Source organism: Phasianus colchicus, chromosome 1 (genome assembly GCF_987193195.1).
Source record: "Phasianus colchicus chromosome 1, bPhaCol1.hap1.1, whole genome shotgun sequence".
Lineage (NCBI taxonomy): Eukaryota > Metazoa > Chordata > Aves > Galliformes > Phasianidae > Phasianus > Phasianus colchicus.
The window spans coordinates 23,895,010-23,918,231 of record NC_143436.1 but is presented as its reverse complement, the minus strand read 5'-3'; the positions used below and the strand labels follow the sequence as shown (position 1 = coordinate 23,918,231).

Below are 23,222 nucleotides of genomic sequence, written 5' to 3'. Positions count from 1 at the left end.
TTCTTAGTAATGCTTTGAAGCTTTATCAGCATTCCCTTGACACATTTTGCTTAATACAGGCGTGCCAAAAAATATCTCTCTGGAGTAACTCTACACATTACCAACATTTAGACTGCCTGTGTCAGAGAACAGAATTTGCCAGCAGCACTTCAGGCTGGACCAGGCTCTGAGCGCCCTGATCAAGCTGTAGGTGTTCCTGTTCGTTGCAGGGGCATTGGGCTAGATAACCCTTAAGGGTCCCTTCCAACTCAAACGATTCTATAAGAATCTGGATCTGCTTCCAGAATGCAAGCAGATCTCAGCTTCTCTGTGAATGCTGGAAAGGACCATCTGGACTCCAAAGCCAGCCTGAGCCTACCCTGCCATAGGCCCAGCCCTCTGGCAGTGCATCACCACCACCAGTAGATTGCCAGCAGAGCTGCTCTGCAACTGCTTCAGCAATGGGCATTGAAGTTATTGGCTCCAGGAGACTTCCTTGGAGATCTCATGAACATTAATAGGGAATGGAAAGGATGTTGAGAGGTCTGTTTTCTCCTTGCCTTTCCAGTCCTGTTTTTCCCTTTTTTTACAATGCACATAGAAAATGTGAGTCTGTATTTGGTGCTGTGCACTGATTATAAAGACAATATTAAGGGATGGCTTTTAAATCATTACATGTATTTGTGAGGTCTCTGTCTGCCACCATGAACCAGAGGCACTTCAATTGCTGTTTCAGGCATCTGCAAACTCAGTGTGTTGGATCTACAATAGCCATGCATGCAAATTCTTTCAGGCTACATAAGCTAAAAAAGACATAAATAAATAAATAGTGAAACTGAGAACAATTTTAAACCTCTGGACAGAGGAGATCTTGGGGGGCTTGGAATGGGAATTCAAAATTCAAATGTCTGCCCTTCTGCTGCCAGCCTGGCATTACTGAAGGCCTAAAATTTGTTTGCTGAGACATAACCTCACAGATATTGCAGTGGGGGTGTTGGGAACCCTGTCCTGAGATGTCAGGTCTCCCTGCACACCTTTGCTTCCTCCTACAGTCGAGGAGGAAGGGGATGGAGGCAGGGACAAGGCAAGGGGAGGCTGGGATGGGCTGGGCCTATCAGGTTCTGCAGGTGCCCAATGTGCAGATCTGTGTGTTGGGAACTGAGAACACTGTGCCATCAGGGTACAGTCCTGCAATGAATGATTCACTGTCAGGTGAGTTCACAGCTGTTTAAAACCACCAACTCAACAGCTCTTTTTGTCCCTTCCAACTGAGGACACTTAAGGCTGAGCAGCACTGCATCCTCCACCCTGGTTCTGCTGGTACACCATACTTGGAAACAGTCTGGGAGTTTTCCTCAGATGAGCATGTTGCTGCCAACAGACTTGGGCTCTAAGTACAACACCTCATGCTGGAATGGTTCCAGCTCCTTCAGTGCCTGATCTCAGCACCCTCCAGGCTCCTGATGCTGGCTGATGCCATCACGGTGGACTAGAGGTGGACTGAAAGCATATTTGATGAGTTAGAAGACTGTAATTTGTGCCACCACACACAATTAATTTCATACCTGAAGGAATGACCTAATCTAGAGAATGTGGGAAATACTTCTGTTTAGAAAGTGGGCTTTGTGCTCAGTTCATTAAGATAAGGGGATGCTGTCCCCCCGGGGCAGTAGGGCCCATGTGTGTGGGAGGGATAATGCAGAATGCCAAGTGGTGCTGACATTTAGGTGACTCTGCTTGGGCATCAGAAGTTCCAGAATAAAGAAAATCACTTGAACCAAAATAATTTCCAAACAACTTCCAAAAGTGGTGACTTGTTTAGGGAAACATGAGAGTGTTTAACTTTAGAGGTTCTTGTGCCTAGTAAATGGGACGGCAGGCCTTCGTTATAGTGACAACAGTATCCATCAACTGCATTAAGAGATATTTAATCCAGCTTCCAGATATATTATCTGCTGAGTGATCCACTTATGTATACAGATTCCACACAGTGAAGTGCTTTTCTTTAGCTAACAAAGAATAAAGTGAAATAAAAAAATATATATATATATCTGCAATCAACTCTGTCAAGATCATATTAATCATAATTAAACAGCACATTTATAAATGCCAAGTCAGGAAACGCCACTCCACTGAGACACATTTCCTTCTTTTTTCTTCTTGATTTTTCTTGAACAACAGTTTATTGTCTTCTTTTTAAAACAGAAAACTGTGGGCATTTTAGTATGAATAGGAAAAGAAAGCCCCACCTTGGACAATGAACTTTAAATAAGCAATCAACCAGATTTATCTTCCTTCATTTACATCAATTTTTGATGACTCATGCTCAGTAACTGACCTCTGTCGGACCCCTGTTCGTAGTCTCTGTACCACACTCGTGTTGCTGTCTGTGATGGAGGGAATGGCCTTCTTGAACAAGGTGCTCTGGAGCACCAGCCAATCCTGGCTGTGCTGCTTATGCCCAGGGAACAAAGCAGAGAGATGATGCAAATGGCAGAGAGGAAAGTGAGGACAGGAGCAGGGAAGAGGCCGGTGTTCTGGTGGATGACCACACCACTGCAGCCAGAAAGGAGGTGCAGGGCTGTGGGCAGAGGTGTAGTGGTTGGAAACAGGAAGAGAGGCAGATGGATGGCTGGGACAAACAAACACAGCAATCCAAACTTCTTAAAATCAGATGCTCGTGGAAAAACTTGTCCTGCTTCCAATCCTACACAGAGTGAACTGAAAGATACCCAGAGGTCCCTCAAAATATGTACTCTTTAGCATCAGCCCTTCAAATTGCAGTTTCACTCTACACCAGTGTATACAATCAAAACATTTTCTTAACTACCTAATAGCTACAATAGCATAGAATGTAGGCAAAATCAGATCCCAGCACAGGGGATCCGGGAAAAGAATTTTTAAGTTATCCTGGATAAGATCTTACACAAATAAGTTTGGAATTTTTCAAATCACTGCTTTTTAAAATAAATTTTTACGTAAGTTTTTGCTAGAACATAAGATTCTGCAGCTTTTAGACAAAATCTCAAACATAGGAATTTAAAATCAAAGGCTCCAGACTAATTAAAGAGAAAGAGAGAGAGAAAGCAAGACAAGAACCCAGTTAAAACAAAAGGCCGAAAAAAAATAATCAGAATAGCTGATTGATGCAACAAGTAGATTAAGAAGGGAATGAGAAATACAGCATTGCCAGGTCAGGGCTTTGAATTACTTCGATAGGTGGAGCCAGGAAGCAGCAGTGAGGGTAACTGAGCAGTTCCCTCACTGTTTGACTGGCTCCCATGCAGTTTGACTGGCTCAGGCCTTTCCCTGTGCCCCAGCGTAGTCCTCTGTCCCTTCCCTCACTCTGGACAAAGTTCCTCTGCAACTGCAAGCAGATGTTCACCAGGCTGGAATTGAGAGCAGAGAAATGAGCTGCGATGGAAGCTTTGAATGACTTGTTGGATCATGTGGAATCTGCCCAGCACCAGCGATGCCGTGGAGACCCTTTAAGCGTAGGCAAATGAAGTACGAAGGAGACAGTTTTATGGCTCTGATTGTACCCCAGCCAACACTCTTGAAATATCTCAATACATCCACTAGTAAACGCAGGGTGAACACCACATTCATCCAATTATTTCTCTACATGCCGTGCTCTTAAAAACTGTCCGTCGAGATGATTTATTTTGCTCTTTGCTTAGTGCTATTGTCATTCAGCAGGAGCTATGTCATTCACTTACAGCTGTGCCATACCAGAGCCTGCCCGGAGCTGCCCTGTGACACGGGCTGTGTGCAGTGCACATACATCGGAGCAAAGCAGACCTGGAAGCCCCGGGTGCCGATGATGTTCTGCATGCATGAGCTGAGGGTAGCTTTCTGCCCAAGACTTTGCACAAGCGATTAGCAAATACTAAATTAGCTGATAAGTCTTAGAACGAAGTTAACAGGACTGGGCAAATGAGCAGTGATGCTGGCTCTACGGCCAGTTATCGAGCACTACGAAAGCACTGGGAAATTTAAATAAAACCTGTGGGAAAAATTCTGATTTACGACCACCTCTCCTTACGCCTCCTTTCTGTGCATGATCGCTGCGGCCCAATGCCTGCAGCACACCCCGCGGCGCCTGCACTCCCCCAGCATGCCCCCAGGAGCTTCAGTCCCGGAGGAAGAGAGGAACGGGCGGCGGGTGCGGAGCGGTGCGGATCGGTGCGCAGTTCCCCGCTCCCCGCCCCGGCCCGCCCCGCTCCCCGGGCGGCCAATGCGCGGCCGGAGGAGGCAGAGCCGGGAGCGGCCCGGGGGAAAGCATCAAGCCCAACTTTCTCACCTTGAAGGGAATAAAGCTCTCCCGATGCTTCCCCGCCCGCCGCCCTCCTCGCCGACCCGGGCTGTCCCCGCGGAGGACGGAGCCGAGTAGGGGCTCGATGCGCGGCCATGGGGCGCGGGGCCGCCCTCGGTCGGAGTCTCCTGCGGGCGGCGATGCTGCTCGCCCTCTGCCCCGGCGCCGCGGGCGGCACATGGATGTGAGTAGCCGGGCGCGGGGATGCGGGGATCGGGGCAGCGCGGTGCCGGTCCGCCGGTCCCGGCGCTGACGGGGCTGTTCCGCAGGTGGCTGGGCATCGCGGCCGCCGGCGGGCCGGAGAAGCCGGGCTGCGCCAGCCCTCCGCTGAGCCCCGGGCAGCAGGAGCTGTGCAGGCAGAAGCCGGAGCTGGTGCCCGCCATCCGGGAGGGAGCGCGTCTCGGCCTCCAGGAGTGCCGCAGCCAGTTCCGACACGAGCGCTGGGACTGCCGCCCGCCGCCCGCCGCCCCGCGCCGCCCGCCCGCCGCCTTCGGGCAGCAGCTGAACAGCGGTGAGTGTCGCCCCGAGGGCTGCCCGCGTTGTCTGGCCGAGCTGCTGCTGCTACCTGTTGTCATCCTCTGCTTCACGCTCCCGGGGATGACGGCGCCTTGAAGTAGATCTACTTAACTATGTTGAAATGTTATTCTTAGGCTGAGGTTGCTGTGCCCTTACTTGTGTCACGATTGCTAAATGGGTGACACACGGTTTCAAAAAGGTGCTTGCTTGCAGGTAGAAATCTGCTCACACCCCAAACTGAACAGGAATTACTTTAAAACGTAGCACATGCACTGGGTCAGAGGTAGCGCTCAGCACAGCCAGAGCAGCACTGCTCCCACCGCATGAACTGATGATGGAACTGCTGAGATTTACACGCAAAAAGGGAGTTTGTGTTTGTATGGAATGGCAGTCTGAGAGCCTTACTTCTACGGGCTTCCTTTGAGGGCTGCTCGCTGATTTCAGCACAGCCACCGACGTGAGCTCCATTAAGTATTGCAGCACCCCGTCCCAGTTTTGTGCAATCATCGCTTTATACTACAGGAGTGGGAAAAAAAATCATAAAATAAGCAATAAAAAGAGATATATTTTCCAAAATGGGGAGGGGAGCAAGATTTTCACTCTTCTTTATGTGGCTGGTTGCACTGCTGGTTTGTCCTTCTGGCCAATGGGAAAAACTGCCACTAAAGCCCCACAGCTGTGTGACGTTGCTGAGCCACTGTTGTGTCCCAGGGAAAGGTTTTGTGATGGAACTGGCACCACAGGCTGACATGGAAAAGAAAAAGGAGCAAGAAGGTTCCAGTTGATGAGCAGGAGTACTGGGACTGGGAATAGCAGGGTGTTTTTACAACAGTGGAAATTAGCACAGGGAAATGTTATCTGCAGTTAGTAGCTGGGGATTGGTTTTAGGTTTGCTTACAGAGTGTATGGTGCTGTGTGCCACTTGTGCCAGGATCCCTGGAGAGGTCCAAGCAAGTGTGTCCATGATTCTTTGGATATAGCAGATATAGCAGGAGCAGATAACAGCTTTGTGAGCTGCTATCCTTGCCATGGCCAGGTTACCCTTAGAGGCGCACTTGGCCAACATATTCTTGTGCCATCCCAACTACTGCCTGATTTAAGAATTAGGGGGCTGTATGCTTTGTGTGTTATGGCAACCTCGATGTTTGCTCAGTTGAAAATGAAGTACATTTCGGCTTCGTACCAAATTACCCCGGGATCTTGACATCTTGAAGTTCATCCTCCAAGATCTGAACTAACTTCTTCATCCAATTGATACAAACAGTGAAAATCAGAGTGGGCAAAGAGTAAGAGGGGTTTAGCTGGGTGAGGATTTTTTGTTGTGCTTTGTTTTGATTAAAGCTTAATTGGCTCAAAGGTTTCATTGACCAATAAAGTTCCCAACCAGATTTAGAAAGCAGTTACCAAGAATCAAGCAGCCAGAAGCAGCAGAATTAATAGCACAGCCACATGAATAGGCACTGAAGTCTTTTTCTGGGTGTAAATATTGATGGCTTCTTTAAACAAATTAACTCTGCAGACCAAGCTGTGACAACTTTAAGTTGAGAACTGTTCCCTTTTAATAATGTTCTGGCTGGTAAAATCGGTTCCCTCAGCTCCGCCAGGATGCAGTGCGAGGGAGCCGTGAGCTAACAGCCCTGCATTGCCTTGCAGGCACGAAGGAGTCCGCGTTTGTGTATGCAGTGACGGCAGCAGGGCTGGTGCATGCTGTGACCCGCTCCTGCAGCGCAGGAAACGTGACTGAGTGCTCCTGTGACACCAAGCTGCAGGGCGGGGGCTCGGCCAGCGAGGGCTGGCACTGGGGTGGCTGCTCCGATGACATCCACTACGGGATGTCCTTCAGCAGGAGCTTCCTGGATGCACCCATCAGGAATGCGTCAGGAAAAAGTGGCAACGGGCTGCTGGCGATGAACCTGCACAACAACGAGGCTGGGAGGCAGGTACGTGTTGCTGCTGAGCATGGAAGCCATGGTAGCTTCGTTCTGTTCACTAATGGCATCAGTCAAGTGAGACTGGTCCTTGACTGCAGGTACAAGTAGCAAGAACTGGGCTGACTCTTCCAAAGTCAACACTTACAAAACCAGAATCAAGTTGTTCTTAACTAAGTAAACTTTGTGGGTTCAGATAAAATCCACAAAATACAAGTTGATTCTGGAGTGCTGGTCAAGGTGCTCACAAATAATAGATAATTGATACTCTATTGCATAGCAAACTTTAACTAGTTTCATTATCAGAATACTACTTGAAGATTTTTTTCCCTTATTATCTGTAATCTGTTATTGCTTGGGTTTTTAATTCTTTCTAATGATGAATGAACAGACTCACTGGAGATCATCACTCATTTGGGATCCACAGTCTGGGGTCCTTATCTGTGGGCAATAATGTAGGATCAATGAGGAAAAGGAGATTTAACCCTTTCTTTTGAAAGATGGGTCCTACTTTAAAGCAGCCCGCTGGCTAGGGCACTAACCGAGGCAAAGAGAGAAGGTTGGCTTCAAATAGATCTTCTTCTTCCAGGAGAATTTAAAGCCCTGCTAGCAGAGTTAGTGTTCCTGCCATCACACAGCGCATGAGTGTGGGACACTGGTTCCTCTGTGCAGGTCTGCAGAGAATCCCAATAAATGGGGCTGGAATAGCCAGTACAGGTGATGTGAGTCCAAAATCAGGTGGCTGAGGTTTACATCTGCAATGACGGAGCATTCTGGTTCTTGCTCTAAAATTAGTTTCCCTGCTTTACACGGGAGTTTTTGACTTCATAAGCATTTGATGGCTCTCTCTGGCCCTGTAATTCTTTAAATCTGTTCTGCTCAGTGGCACTGCTGTAACTGAAGAAAAGAAATGGTAACCCTCTGGTTTTGGACAACATATTGTTCACACTTGCTGGCTGACATTGTAAGTCTGAAATTTCAGAAAAAGCATGGCTGTGTTTTATAGAAAATAACTTTCCTATCAGATACGGTTTGGGAATAGCCACAGTAAGCCAACATTTCAAAAAAGAACCACGGTGGTACCACTGCAAGCTGTTTTAAAGTAAACTTACTTTTACATGTTATGAGGTAATATATTTTATTTAATTAAGTTATATTGTTGGAAAAATAGAAAATCTTTGAGAGACATACACCCTTTTTAGGTCTGAAGACCTCCTATCAAAACAGACTGAGAGAGTTGGAGTTGCTCAGCATGGAGAAGGCTTTGGAGAGACCTTATAGCAGCTTTCCAGCAGCTGAAGGGAGCCTACAGGAAACAGGGGGAGATACTCAATATCAGGGAGTGTAGTGATGGGACAAAGGGGAATGGCTTTAAACTAAAGGAGGGGCAATTTAGATTATATGTTAGGAGGAAATTCTTTACTCAGAGGGTGGTGAGGCCCTGGGACAGTCTGCCCAGTGAAGCTGTGGATGCTCCATCCCTGGAGGCACTGAAGGCTAGGTTGGATGAGATACTGGGCAGCCTGAGCAGGTGGGTGGCAGCCCTGTCTGTGACACGGGGTTGGGACTGGGTGGGCTTTAAGGCCCTTCCAACCCAAACCATTCTCCAATTCTATGAAATAAACTTGAAAACTAAGAAGATGCTGAGAACAGTTACTTTAAGTTCAGTTGGATGCCAGCGAGCAAAATCATCTCCAAGGGATGGTGGTTAGCATTGTGTAGTGGGGGATATTAACAAAAGGGGAGGAGGTTAAGTGGTTATTCATTAGAAAAAGAGCAAGAGGTTATTAGTCGCATTTGTAGAGAGAAATGATTAAGGGAGGAGGTAAAAATCTCCAGAAAATAATCTCTCTTTAAACTCACGTTATTTAGCATGTAATACAGATATAGATTTTTATTTTAATGGTCATATTTGTCATTAGAAAGAGAACAACAATCCACAGTGACATTTTGGTCTGCTCCTGCCAATCTGCATTTCATGTACACTGAGACTTCTGTTGTGTCTCCCATTCCAGAGACTTAGGAAAAGAACTGAATTTGTGGAAATCAGTAAAACAAAACTGTGAAAGAGTGCCATTTTCTTAGATCAGTGTGACAGTGGAGATGTTGGAAACAAACTGCAAGACACTTGATGTACTCTGGAGGAAAAGAGATGTTATTTCTGAGTTTAGGTGGCAGTGACACAGATTGTTTCCTTGAAGCCCTGTTCTCTCTTCTACCTCTATTCTTACTTAGCAGCAGCAGCAGCAATTTGCTGTCCTCTTGCCTTCAGTGACAGCATCTATTCTTCCTGCACCACCCTTGTACTCAGAGCTCACTCATACCCACACTGGGTTACAGCCCACCGCAGATGGGCCAGCCCTGCTGTTTGGGGTCACGTTAGCTTTAAAGAGAGCACACTGCCATCTCCCTAAACTAGAAAAGAAGCTTCTCTTTTGAAGCTAATGTCTTTTAAGTTGGATCAGCTCATCTACAGTGACCCATCAGGGTCCATCAGGTCCTGAGGACATAGTAGGGTTTCAGGCTTCTCATAAAATGTGGTGCATATGATGCATGTGATCATTTTTTTTCCAAGTTAACTTCACTTAAAAGAAAAACCCACCATCCACTGCAAGCCTGAAGATCCTTAGCTTTGATGGTTTTCTAGCACTGGTGTATTTACTGTTCGTTATCGTGGATGAAAATATGCAAAGTATTCAGTTAGCTTCCATGCATAAATATTTTGTAACTTAATAGCAAGCTGTAGGCTGAAGTAAATATTTTGACCATTGTCCAGGATGAAAGAGAACATTTATTGTTGGTCCTTGGGATTTTTAGTAGTGATATTAACTGAAGTGAAGTTTAGCAGAACTCTTCATTCTTCTAATTTCAAAATCCTTGACTAGATGTTGGAAAATGCTGACCTTCATGTTTGGGGGCTTACAGAAAGGATGTTTTGCAATACATTTTGGTACCTTATGACCTTTTGTAATAAATACTATCATGTTCCTGGTTGTGTGTCTTGCAAGAGCAATCTTCCAGGGACAATACTGTTTGTTTGGAGTAACTCATGGAAATGGTATGCAGAGAATTCTCTTGTTCCTTTCCCATTTTATATCTCTACATTTCATAGTTAAGTCCAAGGTATATCAATTCTAAAAGAGTAATGATACTTTGACTGAGTTGTGCTTTATTTATAATACTAACCTGGACTATATCAAAAGGTCCGTATTTCATTCCTTATTCTGCTATAAGATAATTATTCTTCATCTTTTGGCATTGTAATGTTCAGTGTACACAGATATGCATATGTGAGCTGCCTTATAAAAAAGATAGGTACTACTGTATTAATATTTTTCCACCGATGGAAAAATTCCTGTTCAATTACACACTAGTGAAGTGTGTTGACCTGGAGGACTCATCTTCTCACATGCAAATAGGTTAGCTCCTCAGAGGGTTTATTTTTATTGGTACTTGAGGATTGATAGTGGTCTGCAACTGTTCTTGAGTGTTATACCTCCATTAGAATATGTGCTCATCTTCATGAGTATTCCTCATCTATCCGTGCCTTAAATTAAGATATTTGATTGCTGTTGCTGGTTTTCACTGCAAAGCAGGTGGTCACAGTCCCAGCTTCGCAGCTGAGGATAGGGACTGCAAACAGAGGGTTTGACCTGGAGTTATTCAGCAGTGATTGGCAGTAAGGGGTACACAGACTACAATTCCGCTGACACTCAGCTGCAGCCAAATCTCTGCTTTCTGCCCATCTGCCTGTTGCAGCCACACCTTCCCTCCCCATGTCACTCCCTCTCTTAATTACATCAGATCAGTGAAAGGAAGTCACCTAAAAATGGTCTTCTTTTAGGTTATTTTTTTAACACAGACCAGTGTTGATCACTATGTCCAGTTTAACACTTTAACTCTTCTCTTCTGCCAGCACCAACACAACTTAGGGTCAGCAAAAGGCAAGCATGTGGGCTTGTGGTTGAATATGACCATCGTAGACCTGTCTTGGTTCTACGCTGTTCATTTCTCACAAGCAAACAGCCTTCTTGGTTTCATGACCAACCTAAGGAAACCAAAAAAATGTCCCATCCTGTACTGGTAGACACGTGTCCACTGTGTTTGTGTGATCAGCAGTGTGCATCCTAACATCTGTATTGAAGTTTTGCTATTTAGGAAGACTTCTGTCCCAGTATTTCATGAATAACTGAAAATATTCCCCATGTGAACCTAGAGATGTGACACCAAGCACCAGCTGGGGAGTGAAGCTGGAAATTATGCTTCTCTGGGCACTAGAGTGTGTTGTAGCCACGTCCTCACAGAAGGCTGTGTCAGCTCTGTAGGCACTGGATTAGATTTGTTTCCGAGAAAAAAGCAAAAGAAGATTCCCAGTCTCTAAATTTTGCCAGATGTTCAACTTTTGTTAATGGAGATCACATGACAGCCTGAGGTCCAGGCCTGTGTTTTGTAATCAGCCAAAGCAAGATGTCAGCTTGCAGGACTGTCAGCAGAGTTGGCCCAAAATATGTTGGTGTCCAACCAGAAAACCTGCCTATTCTAGCAGCTGGGAAGCAGTAACCTGGGGTCAAGCACAACTGTGATGACACCATCAATCATTTGAAAGCAGATTACATCAAAACTTTATGGAAGAAGCCAAAGCCACGCTGAACAAGAATACCAATGTTTGTGATTGCAGCATATATTCTCAATGACTCCACACAGATGTATATTGGTAGCATTCACACTGGTCTGATGTTTCATATATAGCTAATGTATGCTGTTTTTTTATACTTTGACATTAACCCAAGACTCCAATATCATTTTCCACTCCTGTTTAGAATCTGTCTCTCTTTAGTTTTCATTAATTTATCCTCAGAGAAAGACTCCTGAGTGTCACTGCTGGACTAGCTGCCCACATGGAAGTCACTCTCCATTAACACCCGGCAGATACGTTCAGGACTTCCCCAGACAATGTCTGAATCATTCTCCCTCATCCAGGTTTTACTGTGTCTTGTCATAGCAGACTTTGAAGTACATTTTTCTTCTTCAAACCAAACCCTGTGTTTCTTCCCATTCTATCGTTTCTTCCCTAGTTAGCACCTTGTCATGCTGCAGTGAAGACTAACATTGCATCTGTAACTACAAGACTTACAGCACAATGTGGTTTCAAACTACTTCAGCACTTCAGTTACTTGCTGTGGTGCAAATAAACGATCATTAGAAATTGGAAAACTGTTAAATCCCTTCTGTTTGTAAATTGCCTATAATATTTATGATCAGTTTCAAGGTTCCCAGGGCTCTGCTCTCAACACAGGATCTGGACTTGAGAACAGGTACAAATTCAACTGATTTCCCCTAGGAAATTTAAGAGTGTTAGATGGGTTTCTTTTCTCCTTTTTTTTCCTAAGATATTTTGATGAAAACATAGACTGTCAGTGGTTACTGTCTGTGTTACTGGGTGCTGAAGCTGAAGATTTCGGGTGAGCTTTAATAAACAGCATGATTTTTTTTAATTATTTTTTTTTTCCCTCCTTTGTAAGAAATAATGTTTCCTCCATAGAAAAATATTTTGAATCTGTATTGGCTTTTCTGCATGAGAAGTTTTAAGAAAAACTAAAATTCTCTCTTTCCATTACGTTTTCTAACTACCTTTATTTTGGAAAAGAAATGTGAGACAGAAGGCCAATAAAAAGGAACAGTGTAGCATGGCTTTACACGCTATTAACCATCAGCCCATGTGAGCCCACAGATGGCTACAAAGAATGCAAAAAATGAAAAGGTAAAACAAAGCACAAATTATAATACCTTATTCTTTTGCTATATCTTGTATGCAATTATTTTTTTCCTTAACTTTTTCCTAACTGCAGTGTATCACAAGACTAACTGTATAATTTTATACCATGACTATTAGCTATTCTAGAAGGAAGTACGATGCTGGTTGCCTGCTAACTGTCTGAATTACAGTCCCAGATAAAGGAAGTTATTGCTTGTTTACAGTTTCAAGTTCTTGGAGTCTTGCTTTCATATAAAATGTGCCAAAATTCTTGCGTGTTACAAAAACTTAACACAGGCTGCAGATTCCCACTGCTGGCTGGATAGCTGTTGTGCAGCCCACTGCTTGCATCCATCTGAGCATAGATGTGTGCCCATTTAAGGGCACTGGAATCAGTGGAAATCCATTGCAGTATGTGTATGCTACATTTCAAGATGAGGGGTTCGTCACTATAAGAAACACCTCAGATTTACTACGGAAGACTGAGCTGAAGATCTTTCTGCAGAGCCGCAGTGTCTCCTTCCATGGCTTTTCCCTGCAGCTCAGGGATGAAAGTACCCACTTACCGTGCTCCAGGGCACTCCAGGAATCTGTGGGTTCAGCTGCTGGGATACACTGGTCACACAGACGCTCCTAAGGCACCTCAAGCCATTCCTGTCACTGGTCACAGACTGCATTGTGACTGGTGATCTGGATGGTAGCCTCAAGGCACCCTTAGAAGATGTCACAGAATCTAACTCTTTTCCATCTCAGGAATGGTGCTGTTAGCTGTCCTTATGCTGCTTCCCTTCCTGCTGTTCCCCACAAGAGCCATTTGCTATTCAGAAAGAAAAGCTAGTGAGAAATACAAACTTCTAATATTGGCGTTTAGATATTCCTTGGTTATTGCCATTGCAAGGTGTATATGTAGGTCATTTCTGGAGATCTTTTGAGCACCAGCGTGGGCTGCCCAGAGGCTGTGCAGTCTCCTTTTCAGAGATCTTCAATGGCTGCTTGGTTGTGGACCTGGGCACACTGCACCGGGCATCCTTGCTGGAGCAGAGGTTGTGTCAGGTCTCCCTGCCAACCTCAATCATTCTGCCATTGGGTTGCTCGTGCTGGAAGTCTGTAGGTAGAAACCTGGTTCATAAAATGCACCTTTCTGTGGTCTGGCTGGCACTAGCAGTACTAAATAGTTAGAGACATCTGGGTTAGTGGTATCGGGCCGTATTCCCAATGAATGAAAGACTACGTCCAAATGTCTTCTCCCTTTGATTTCAGGCTGTAGCAAAGCTGATGTCAGTGGACTGCCGGTGTCACGGTGTTTCTGGGTCGTGCGCTGTGAAAACTTGCTGGAAAACCATGTCCTCCTTTGAAAAGATTGGCCGGTTTTTAAAGGATAAGTATGAAAACAGCATACAGATATCAGACAAGCTGAAAAGAAAGTTACGCAGGAAAGAGAAGAGCCAGAGAAAAATACCAATCCAGAAAGAAGACCTGCTGTATGTGTACAAATCGCCCAATTACTGCGTTGAAGATCAGAAACTGGGCATCCCTGGGACTCAGGGCAGGGAATGCAATCGCACATCAGATGGACCCGATGGCTGCAACCTGCTGTGTTGCGGGCGCGGGTACAACACGCACGTGGTCAGACACGTGGAGAGGTGTGAGTGCAAGTTCATCTGGTGCTGCTACGTGCGCTGCCGGCGGTGCGAGACCATGACCGACGTACACACCTGCAAGTAGGGCTCAGCACGGAAACAGCCAAATCGCCCCACAGCGGGCTGTGCACACAGCTGCCATGCAGACAGCAGTTAGAGACAGGGATTATGAGGGATTCGCCTCCGGGGGAACGGGCATCGCCAAACAGGGCATGCTCCAAACAGGTGGTGTATGAAAGCCACGAGTAGAGAGCAGCCTGCACACAGGGACAGTCACAGCAACAGACTCCCAGTGGCACATTTGAGCCATCTCCATTTTAGAGTTAAAATCTCTTTGGGACTTGAATAGCCACAACATCTTGAAGATCAATGTGGTCGGCAGGTACAGTGCGGAGAACCCAAGATCTTATCAGCCAAAAGATGAAGATCTAGGAGGCTTGTAAGACACATCAGATGGGTCTGCTGTATGACTCATTTCTACCAGTCTTACAAAAAAAAAATAAGATACAGGAATGCTATATGTTCTGTTCATCCTGAAGCATTTCCTTAGTGACCTTTTGAAAAGCTCTCTGTGTGATGTGCAGAAGAGCTCCTGGTACCTGGTAGCTCCTGGTAATGTGTGTGCCTATGGAGAGGTGGGATAGGAGAGGACGGCCCATTGGCCTGGAGCAAACTGTGCCCACATCTGGGGGGGGTTGGAGCACAGTTCAGTGAATGTGGTGAGCATGGCGTGCCAACCAGCAACCTCAGGGTCTTGTACAAGTTGTTTTTCAAATGCACAAAGGCCAGGTCTGAGGAGGGACAGAAATACAGCTTGGTTATTTGAGGGAAGTGCAGTCCCTCGCTGGTATCTCCTCGGCACCCAAGTTCACAGTTTGCAGTCAACCCATCACCGCCCCAGTGTTGGACTGTGTGTGTTAACCTGCCATCTTCAGCCATCCTGCTGGGGTTCACCAGCATTTTCACAGCCATGTGAAACTCAGCCCAAATAAATCTGTCATAAAATGAGAGATTTTTAACACTTCAATCACATTCTCTTATAGGAGCTACAAATAGAACTTTTCATTAGTATCCCAGATCAGTTCAATGCGCAATGTCACTGAAGGATTGGCTCACACCACTAAAATATTTCAATTGTAATCAATAATGTTTTCTCCCCTCCATATGTTGGTTGAATTCTATTTTACATCTGAAAAAGGTTGTTTATTTTTATGCAGTGATACAATTTCTGGTTTAAAAAAGCATCACGGGAAAGGATTTCTGTGTTTAAATGTGCAAAGACCTATTTTTGATAAGATGAGAAAGTTTATATTTTGTAAATATTTAAATTATGCAAGTTATGTAAGAGGTTTCCAATGAATGTGCTAAGATTGCAGCCTTTGGCATTTGCTGATGTTTGTTACTATTGCAGCAGCCTATAACTGATTTTTATTTGCATGTGCAGGGGGAACTGACATGACACAGTGGTGACACTGGTGATGCAGTGATGAGAAGCACTTATTTTGCTGTTCTAAATGATCATTAATTACTATCCTGTAGAGTTTTTCTGTTCTTTTCAACCCATTTTGCATACAGTGAAATTTGGCTCCAGTGGTAAGTGGTGGGACTCCCACTGACAACAGGAGGACTGCTGAGGGGCTGCAGTCCCTTAACTCGTTCCACACGGACAGGCAGTTGTTAGAAATACATCTGCCGAGTCACTTTGGTTGAGGCTTTCAAAGCTGTCATTTATTTTCTCATGAAAGATGGTGGCCAGATTCCCCATCCCTGTTTATTGGATGTGTAGGTCAGGAGGAAGGAAACAAAACCTGTTGTGTTACGTTGCTGCCTTGTGTAGAGTATCAGGAAGAGAAGTCTTTTATGTACTGGTGCTTTGGGGACTGACCTCCATTTTTGGCTAATCTTACTGCATTGACTTAGCTAGATAATGGGGAGTAAATAGTGCAGGGCTCCTTTACACAAGGTCAGCTTCAGGGATTGCCCAGGAGAAAAGGTCTCAAAGGGCTGTTTCAGTGGATTGGAGCAGGAGGGGCATGCACATCAGCATCTCACTGAGGAGTGGGGCAGTTGTGACAGGGTCAATGCATTCAGGGTGTCAGTGCCTGCTTGGGTGGCTCCTATTTGAGGCTGCAGAGCAGTCACCTAGATCTAAAAGGTAAAATAAAAATGGTTTTGTTGATAAATGTTATTAATAAAAGATTTTTTTTCTGGTTGAAAGGGGAAAGAGTTTATTTTTTCAGAGCATGACAAAAGACAACAAAGAGATGTAGGAACACGGTTTACGAAACAATAATGTGGTTTATGAAAGCTTGGATGGCTGAACAAATGTCATATGAGGGAGCTGAAGCTTTGCTACAACCCATCCTTTCTCTTTAAGTCACTCTGCATTTGCTCATCTGAGCAAGAGGGTTTGAGCGGGAGGAAGGCCTTACAGCCAAGCCCCTTGTGCAATGAGCAGCAGTTTGTGAAAAGTAGCAAACCTGTGAAAAATGCCATGGGTTTACTTTTTGAAGAGCAGATAATGGTGCCCTCTTTGCGAAATGAAAAACTAAGTGTCACTTTGAGAACAGAAATGCCCGCGGACTGACTGTGTTCTCAGAGCAGAGTTGTAGTGCTGGCTGAAGCACGGGGCACATGCTGGAGGCTGAGGAACACCATCTTTTCCTACCACTGAGGCAGACCATGCCGAAGGAGGCACTCTTTGTCTCAGTCTGTAACATACTGACTGCCTATCCATGAAGTCCTGGCTTTCCAGTTGGGTTTGTGCAGCTGTGGCCATTGGGCAGGTGCTGCTGAGTGCAGTGCTCAAGGATGGGCAAAGCCCGCAGCAGTCAGCTGCATGAAGTTACTTTTCCTAAACTGCTCCTGCAGTTTGCGTTTCTGGAAGTCAAATACACTTTTTTCCCTTCACAACTGACAAATGTGAACTCCACATTAAATGAATGCTAGAGCTAACTAATGCGGAAGCATTGATTGATATAAAGTATTAACACTGAAATACACTACCTTAAGAAATTAACACTGTGCCAGGGTCTGCTGTCATACTGAATTGACAACTGTGTAATCCCACGGATGGTCCTGTAAAGTAATTAATGGCTTACACAGCAGAGAATGAAATGCTCTCTGGTCGCTGTGCCAGCACTGGGGCTGGAGGAGCACTGCAGGCAGGAGCACGAGGCTGCAGTTCATTCTGAACCACCGGAGCACAGGCAAGAAGCGAAGTCCAGGGCTGGGTGCAGTGCAGGTGGATGGCACCTCCCTTGGGCAGCAAAGAGGTGTAACAGACAAAGTTAGGACGGCTAAGGCAGATACATATATGGAGTTTAGATTAATTCAATGGAAGAAAGAGCTAAATTTTCATTAATAAAAAGGTCCAAAGGCCTTCTGAAATGCTCTGCTGCCGGTGAGCTTGCAAACGAGGTGAAATATCATAGCCTTCCTCAGGGTTTGGCCATGGCATTTTCCCATCAGTCCTGCTATTTTTATGACTATTCAGTGTAATTTTAAATGAGCTGCATGCTTTCCTTGTTAATTCTTTAAGAATCATTAAATTCTCATTTCTTATTCTGATATTTTTAAATACCAAGTTCTACGCAGATCAGGTTGCCCCAATTAAAACACTGAAAAGTCTGACAGGTAAGATTTCTATACTCATTATCCACAAAAACCTGAAAATGTGCATTTGGTTGTGGAAAAGAATGAAAGACACTCCACGAGCATTTCTTTCTAGAGCAAAAGCCTGCCAACACACTAGAGGTTAAAAAGAGAACTCCCTATTATTTACATGGATGATCATTTATTGTCTGTGCTGAAAGGAGCACCGTGCCTCACGTCAGCAGCAGAAAACCAGCTGACAACTAAGTCAGCATCCCAGTCTTTTGCAGTCTAATCTGCTCCATAATCTAAGAAATTAAATTGACGTTATCATATCTCAACACGTCCAAACCAGTATTTTGATATTAAATGCACAGTTTCTATAGAATGCATATATCATCTGGGATAACACCAACAATTTTATCTTAGCTAGGTCTGGAGCATCAGGTAGGGTTACACGGCAGGGTCTGCATTGCCAGCCCTGCCCTGACCCCTGGGTCAGTTCAGTTTAGTGATACAGTTCACAGAAACACCACAAACAAGAGCTCTGGCTGCACTTGTAGCCTCAAACTGAGCAATAACACACCAGTGAGGGCTTAGGGAGGTGACCAGGAGTGGTAACTCCTCCTTGAGCTGACTTTGCTGCCAATTCCCATAATCACAATGCTAAGGATCTGATCCAAGCATCTTGTTTTGTAGTGCTAGAGGAACAGAGCTAACTAGCTGCTTCAGGCTATCCCTAGGGATCAGAAATTTAATGAAGAGGATGCAGTGATTTGTGTGCATTATTACAATACAGCTGGACTAGTACTCTCTACTGATACCTACTCCTCTCCATATATAAGCAATTCAGCCCTTAAATAAAGTTTTATTTTCTACACATCTCAAAGAATAATAGACTATTTCATTTACTAATACACCACAAAAATTAGCACAGTGTTTAGTTTTCTGCATTGTGTCACACGTATATTAAGTGCTTTTGATAAAATTTGAGAGTGCAGATATAAAAACCATAAAGGACATTATCCACCCAGTTGTCCAGTTGGCAAGGATGATTCAGCTGCCAGGATACGTGGGAAAATGAAGCAGTGCTGATAAAAACAATGTTAAGATATTCAAGGCCAGTTAAGATAATTAGCCAGAAGTCATCGCTGAAGCACCATAGAAATAGCCAGGCTATGTTCCATGGAAAACAGTACTCCCTTCCACCACTATCCATGAAGCTCAAAGAGGAGACCTCCCTCAGTTAGGAGTGCTTTTCTCACATCAACAGGGCTGCATCCTGCTACGGCCAACGCCCTAAGAAAGGAACAGACCATTCTGTGGGAACAGGCTATTGCAACAGCGATTTTAAAAGGATAAACACAGGGTCAAGAAGTAAGTAAAAATACAATTACGTACCTATGAGGCCAGGGATCAATTTTTAATTGATGTAAAAAAAATAATCATTAATTTTCAGCAAAGATTTGGATTGTAGATTATCACACTTATCCTAGATTGATACTTAAGGATTGGAAGGGACGCCTGAGAAACACAGGCCTGTGAAGGAAGCATCAGATCTTGGCTGTAAGGATAAAAGAGACTACTGCAGGAGCAGAGAGGAGAAACTACAATTGGTTTTAAGCCAGCTTGAGGCTGCCTTATCTCTGAGGCCACAGATAAGACAATCAGAAATGTAATGAAATATCTCAAGTAAAGCACATTCCTTCTTTCTCTGCTCCATCATTTATTTATATATTTATTTTTGCCTGTGCAGGCAAGAAACTCTTCCTTCATAGAGGCTGCTGCAGGAAGTGGCTAAGCCCAGGTGTTGGATCCTTTTGGTATACGGCCCTGGAAGCAAGAAGCAGCATCCCTCACATTCCCAGTACGGCATCAGAAACAAGTTATCAGGTCCAGGACACAACCACCTGTAATGACCTGATAGCCTGTGCTCCACTCCAGCCAGTTTATGGAGGGGCTATGGCCCTTCCATCTGTGCACAGAAAAGCCTGTCAATATATGCAGCACTAACACTTTATTTCTCCTCATGATTTACCACTTGGCTTCCAAACTGCAGATAATCCAAACAGTTTAGGAGCTATTATGAACACAAGTGTTTTCTAGTCTCATCAACATCCGAGGGAACTAAAAGCCACATTAATGTCTATATAACAAAACATGCCAGCAACAGAAAGCCTTTTCTGAACCAGCACTCAAGCAAGTAAGGCTATCAAAGCCTCTCCTCTTTCAAGAAGAAAAATATGTTTGGTGCTAGGAGAGATGCAGATGGCATTCCAAGGCAGACATCTTCAGCTTCTTTAAGACTCATACACGTAAAGAGGACTAGCACAGCAGCTGAGAGCTGTGGCAGACAATGAAGCAGTTTCCAGGTGGCTCAGATCCCAGCTGAGTGCTCCTTGGAGAAAAACAGCCACAACCTTCTTGTGTCCTTCCTCTTTACTCACACATACATTTTTTGAGGCAGACATGCTCCCCATCTTCATTTTTCCTTCCTTTGCTCCTCTGTCCTCAAAGTGCTGCAGATGTTCTCATCCTTTCATGCAGGAAGAGACACATCCTGGAGCTTTGTCATACAGGTACTTTTGCATGAAGCTTCTTGTACAAAACAGCAAGTTCATACCACAAGATGTAGGAGAAACCACACAAAATTTTTCTTCATTGCTTACTTGAAGCATGCATTATTACCAAAGTCTTGTTTATTGAAAGCATCAGAAAGCTTACTGCAACAGAAGGAAATGCTGCAACTAGCCCACTCAAGGTAGAGAATGAGATGGCATGACTGTATCTTGTGGCAAGTCAAGAAAAAAACATGGGATCTCCTTGCTGTTTTCTCTCATTTTCATGGCCAAAATGAGTTCATTTGTATAACTGAAATATTAAATATAATGAAAGGATGCAGCTGCGAGGATATGACTTAGAGAATGAGGGAAAAGGAGGGAGATTTCACAAGAACTAGATAATTTAAGAACAATTACTAAACTGTTTATTGTTTTAAAAGCAGTAGTTAAATATCTTGTGATAGACCCAGCTTTAACAGGTTAAATATTCATAACATGCATGCTTGCGTCTGATGGCCAGACACAAAAAAAAAGGCACAAATCTAAAGACAAAAGCTAGAACTAAAGCCAGGCTTCTTTTATGTCCTCCATTACATTTCGTAGAAGACGGTGGTGCAAGGAAACAAACAAAGGCTTCCTAGATGCACCCCCCACCCAGCCTTCACCAAACCCACCACCTCTTCCACCTTTAAGCCTCTGCTAAGTATCTTCCAAATTCTTCTATTATTACTTTGGATAACAGCATAACCAATACCAGCTTACTTACAAATAAAAATTTATTCATGTGAAAATTTCAGGACTTTGCAATTAGTTTTCCACAATAACCTGATGTTATTAAATAAAATTTATTTATTTTAATGGATAGAAATGAGGTGTTTTACTTTATTTGATGTAAAAGATACATATGATTTTGACACATCCTCCTAAACAAGAGAATCTGAAAGATTTAACAAAAAACAATTTCACCACATAAGGTGCTTTTATTGCTGTTCTACATTAAACTTGAGGGAAAGCCACATTATTTAACAAGCTACTTAAACATACAGAACAGCTCAGAGTCCAGTCTTATTCTGACATCACAGGTTGACTTGCAAAGCAATTCCCAATATTGCTTGACTTTTTTTTTAGTGCATACAATTGAGTTCCTCTCAGAAGACATATCAACAATACGAACATTTGAGTGCCACTTACACCGTGGGTCCCTGAAAAATCCTCTGTGGCTTTATTCCCACAGTACTAGATGGAAGTTTCTGAAGGTTAAACCAGAACTCGATGTAAAATTCCAAGAGATTACAATCAATTCCGTAACATCCCCCATTTTTTTTATACCAACAATTTAATTTATAACACACTGACTTAGTTTCAGTGAAAGTTCAAGCTGGCCCTACCTAAAAATGAAGCTGTTTTCTGATAGCTCTGACATGAGCTGAAGAATAAGGCCACTTCAACTTGGTCCTTTTTTTTTTTTTTTTTTGCATTGAAAAAAAATAAATGAAGATGCATCGTTCCTTAAGTTTGAATATCATAGATCGCATAACCAAAGATGCAATGCTTTCTCTAATATCACTGTAAACACAAATGACCCCACGTTAGATGTAACACAAGCAGTAAAGATACATAATACTGTAGCCTGGACAACTCTCACTAGAAGGCAGACTGCTTTCTGCTGGCTTCTTTGCAATGGAAAATTTATTTCTAGGGTTATCACTACAGCAGGAAGGCATCCCATTACACAGATTTACTATGTGACTAGCCAGCAGGGCTGAACAGCCACATGTAGACTCAGTGGTTAAGCAGCAGTACAAAAATTGTTACAAAAATAATGAACAAGTTGCTTGAACAAGTATTGTTGTTTAACATGTACTGTGTTTAACTCTTCTACATAGAAAGTACTATTTTCAAGCTGATCAACAATCCTTCCAAGCTGCTTTTAAGTATCACATACGCTATTTATGCATTTACCTTTGCTCTTTCCCTAGTAAAAATAACTTATATTGTGCTTTTCATGGTATATTTGTATTTCACTATCATGTTTTCCTCCTTTGCGGATTATTCAGTTTTGGTGGGAGACTACAAAAAAATTTTTTTTAAGCACTTGGTATTAGAATAACCAATTACCTTCAATAAAAAGTGATGCTGCCATTAAAAAGGCAGAGGATAAAAAAAATTAAAGCTCTTTATTAACTTATCTCTAAAATCTATATTTTCCACAAAGGTTACATTCTCACAGCAATGTTAGAAGACAGTACAACATTTGTCCGGATCTGTTTATTATTGGCATATGCAATTTATTAGCCAGTTGGTCTACAAGATACTCACCATAGGCAAACTAAATACTGTGCTTTTAAGAAATCTGTTTAGAAATTATTTGATGTTCTTTTACTTTGAACATATTTACAAAAAGGATTTTATGTGTGTTAGCAATAAATAATCCCAATATTCAAGATGTCAGTGCTCATGCAAACACCGACAGGATGGCTGCATGCTTTAAAAATATTATTTACAGTACAGTCTCCTTCATAGCCCTCTCCCTAATAATAGCAGAAAGTGCATTTTCTTCCTTTCCTTTTCTGTAGGGTTAGTCTTGCTTCTGAGGGATACAACCTTCCATCTCAACAACTTCTGGCCAGCCTTCATATTTGTTTGTGTCCTTGTTGTTCTTTATATGCTGCAAATAGAAAGTATTGACTGTTAATATGAAGTCTTCTACCACGCTGCTTTAAGTCACAGCTTGCAAAGGCACTTCTTGTAAAGACAAAGAGAAGACATCAATAGTAGCCTCTTGTGCTTTTTCAATTATCATCAAATATAACAAACCCTCAGTACAACAAATTGTTCAGGTAAGCGTATGCTAAAAGCAAATGAGCCATAATAGAGAAAACATTTTTAAAGTTTACTTAGGAAGCAAAACAAGTAAGGAAAAGATCAATTACA

At 43.6% G+C, this 23,222-nt stretch overlaps 2 protein-coding genes across 4 annotated transcripts in view; one reads left to right on the top strand and one right to left on the bottom strand.

Moving 5' to 3' along the window:
- The first annotated feature begins 4,149 nt into the window (after nt 1-4,149).
- On the top strand, nt 4,150-16,796 carry WNT16 (Wnt family member 16). Its single transcript, XM_031615216.2, has 4 exons — nt 4,150-4,478; nt 4,564-4,805; nt 6,464-6,750; nt 13,754-16,796. The coding sequence occupies exons 1-4, from the start codon at nt 4,390-4,392 to the stop codon at nt 14,216-14,218; spliced, it is 1,083 nt and encodes a 360-aa protein (XP_031471076.1). The 5' UTR covers nt 4,150-4,389; the 3' UTR covers nt 14,219-16,796.
- A 2,336-nt stretch (nt 16,797-19,132) lies between these two features.
- Nucleotides 19,133-23,222, bottom strand: part of FAM3C (FAM3 metabolism regulating signaling molecule C) — a 30,341-nt gene continuing 26,251 nt past the window's right edge. For all 3 annotated transcript variants that reach the window (XM_031615238.2, XM_090137037.1, XM_031615230.2), the window contains one exon: nt 19,133-22,956. In XM_031615238.2, the coding sequence (XP_031471098.1) occupies nt 22,867-22,956 (90 nt within the window). In that variant the 3' untranslated portion in view covers nt 19,133-22,866. The remainder of the gene's footprint in view (nt 22,957-23,222) is intronic.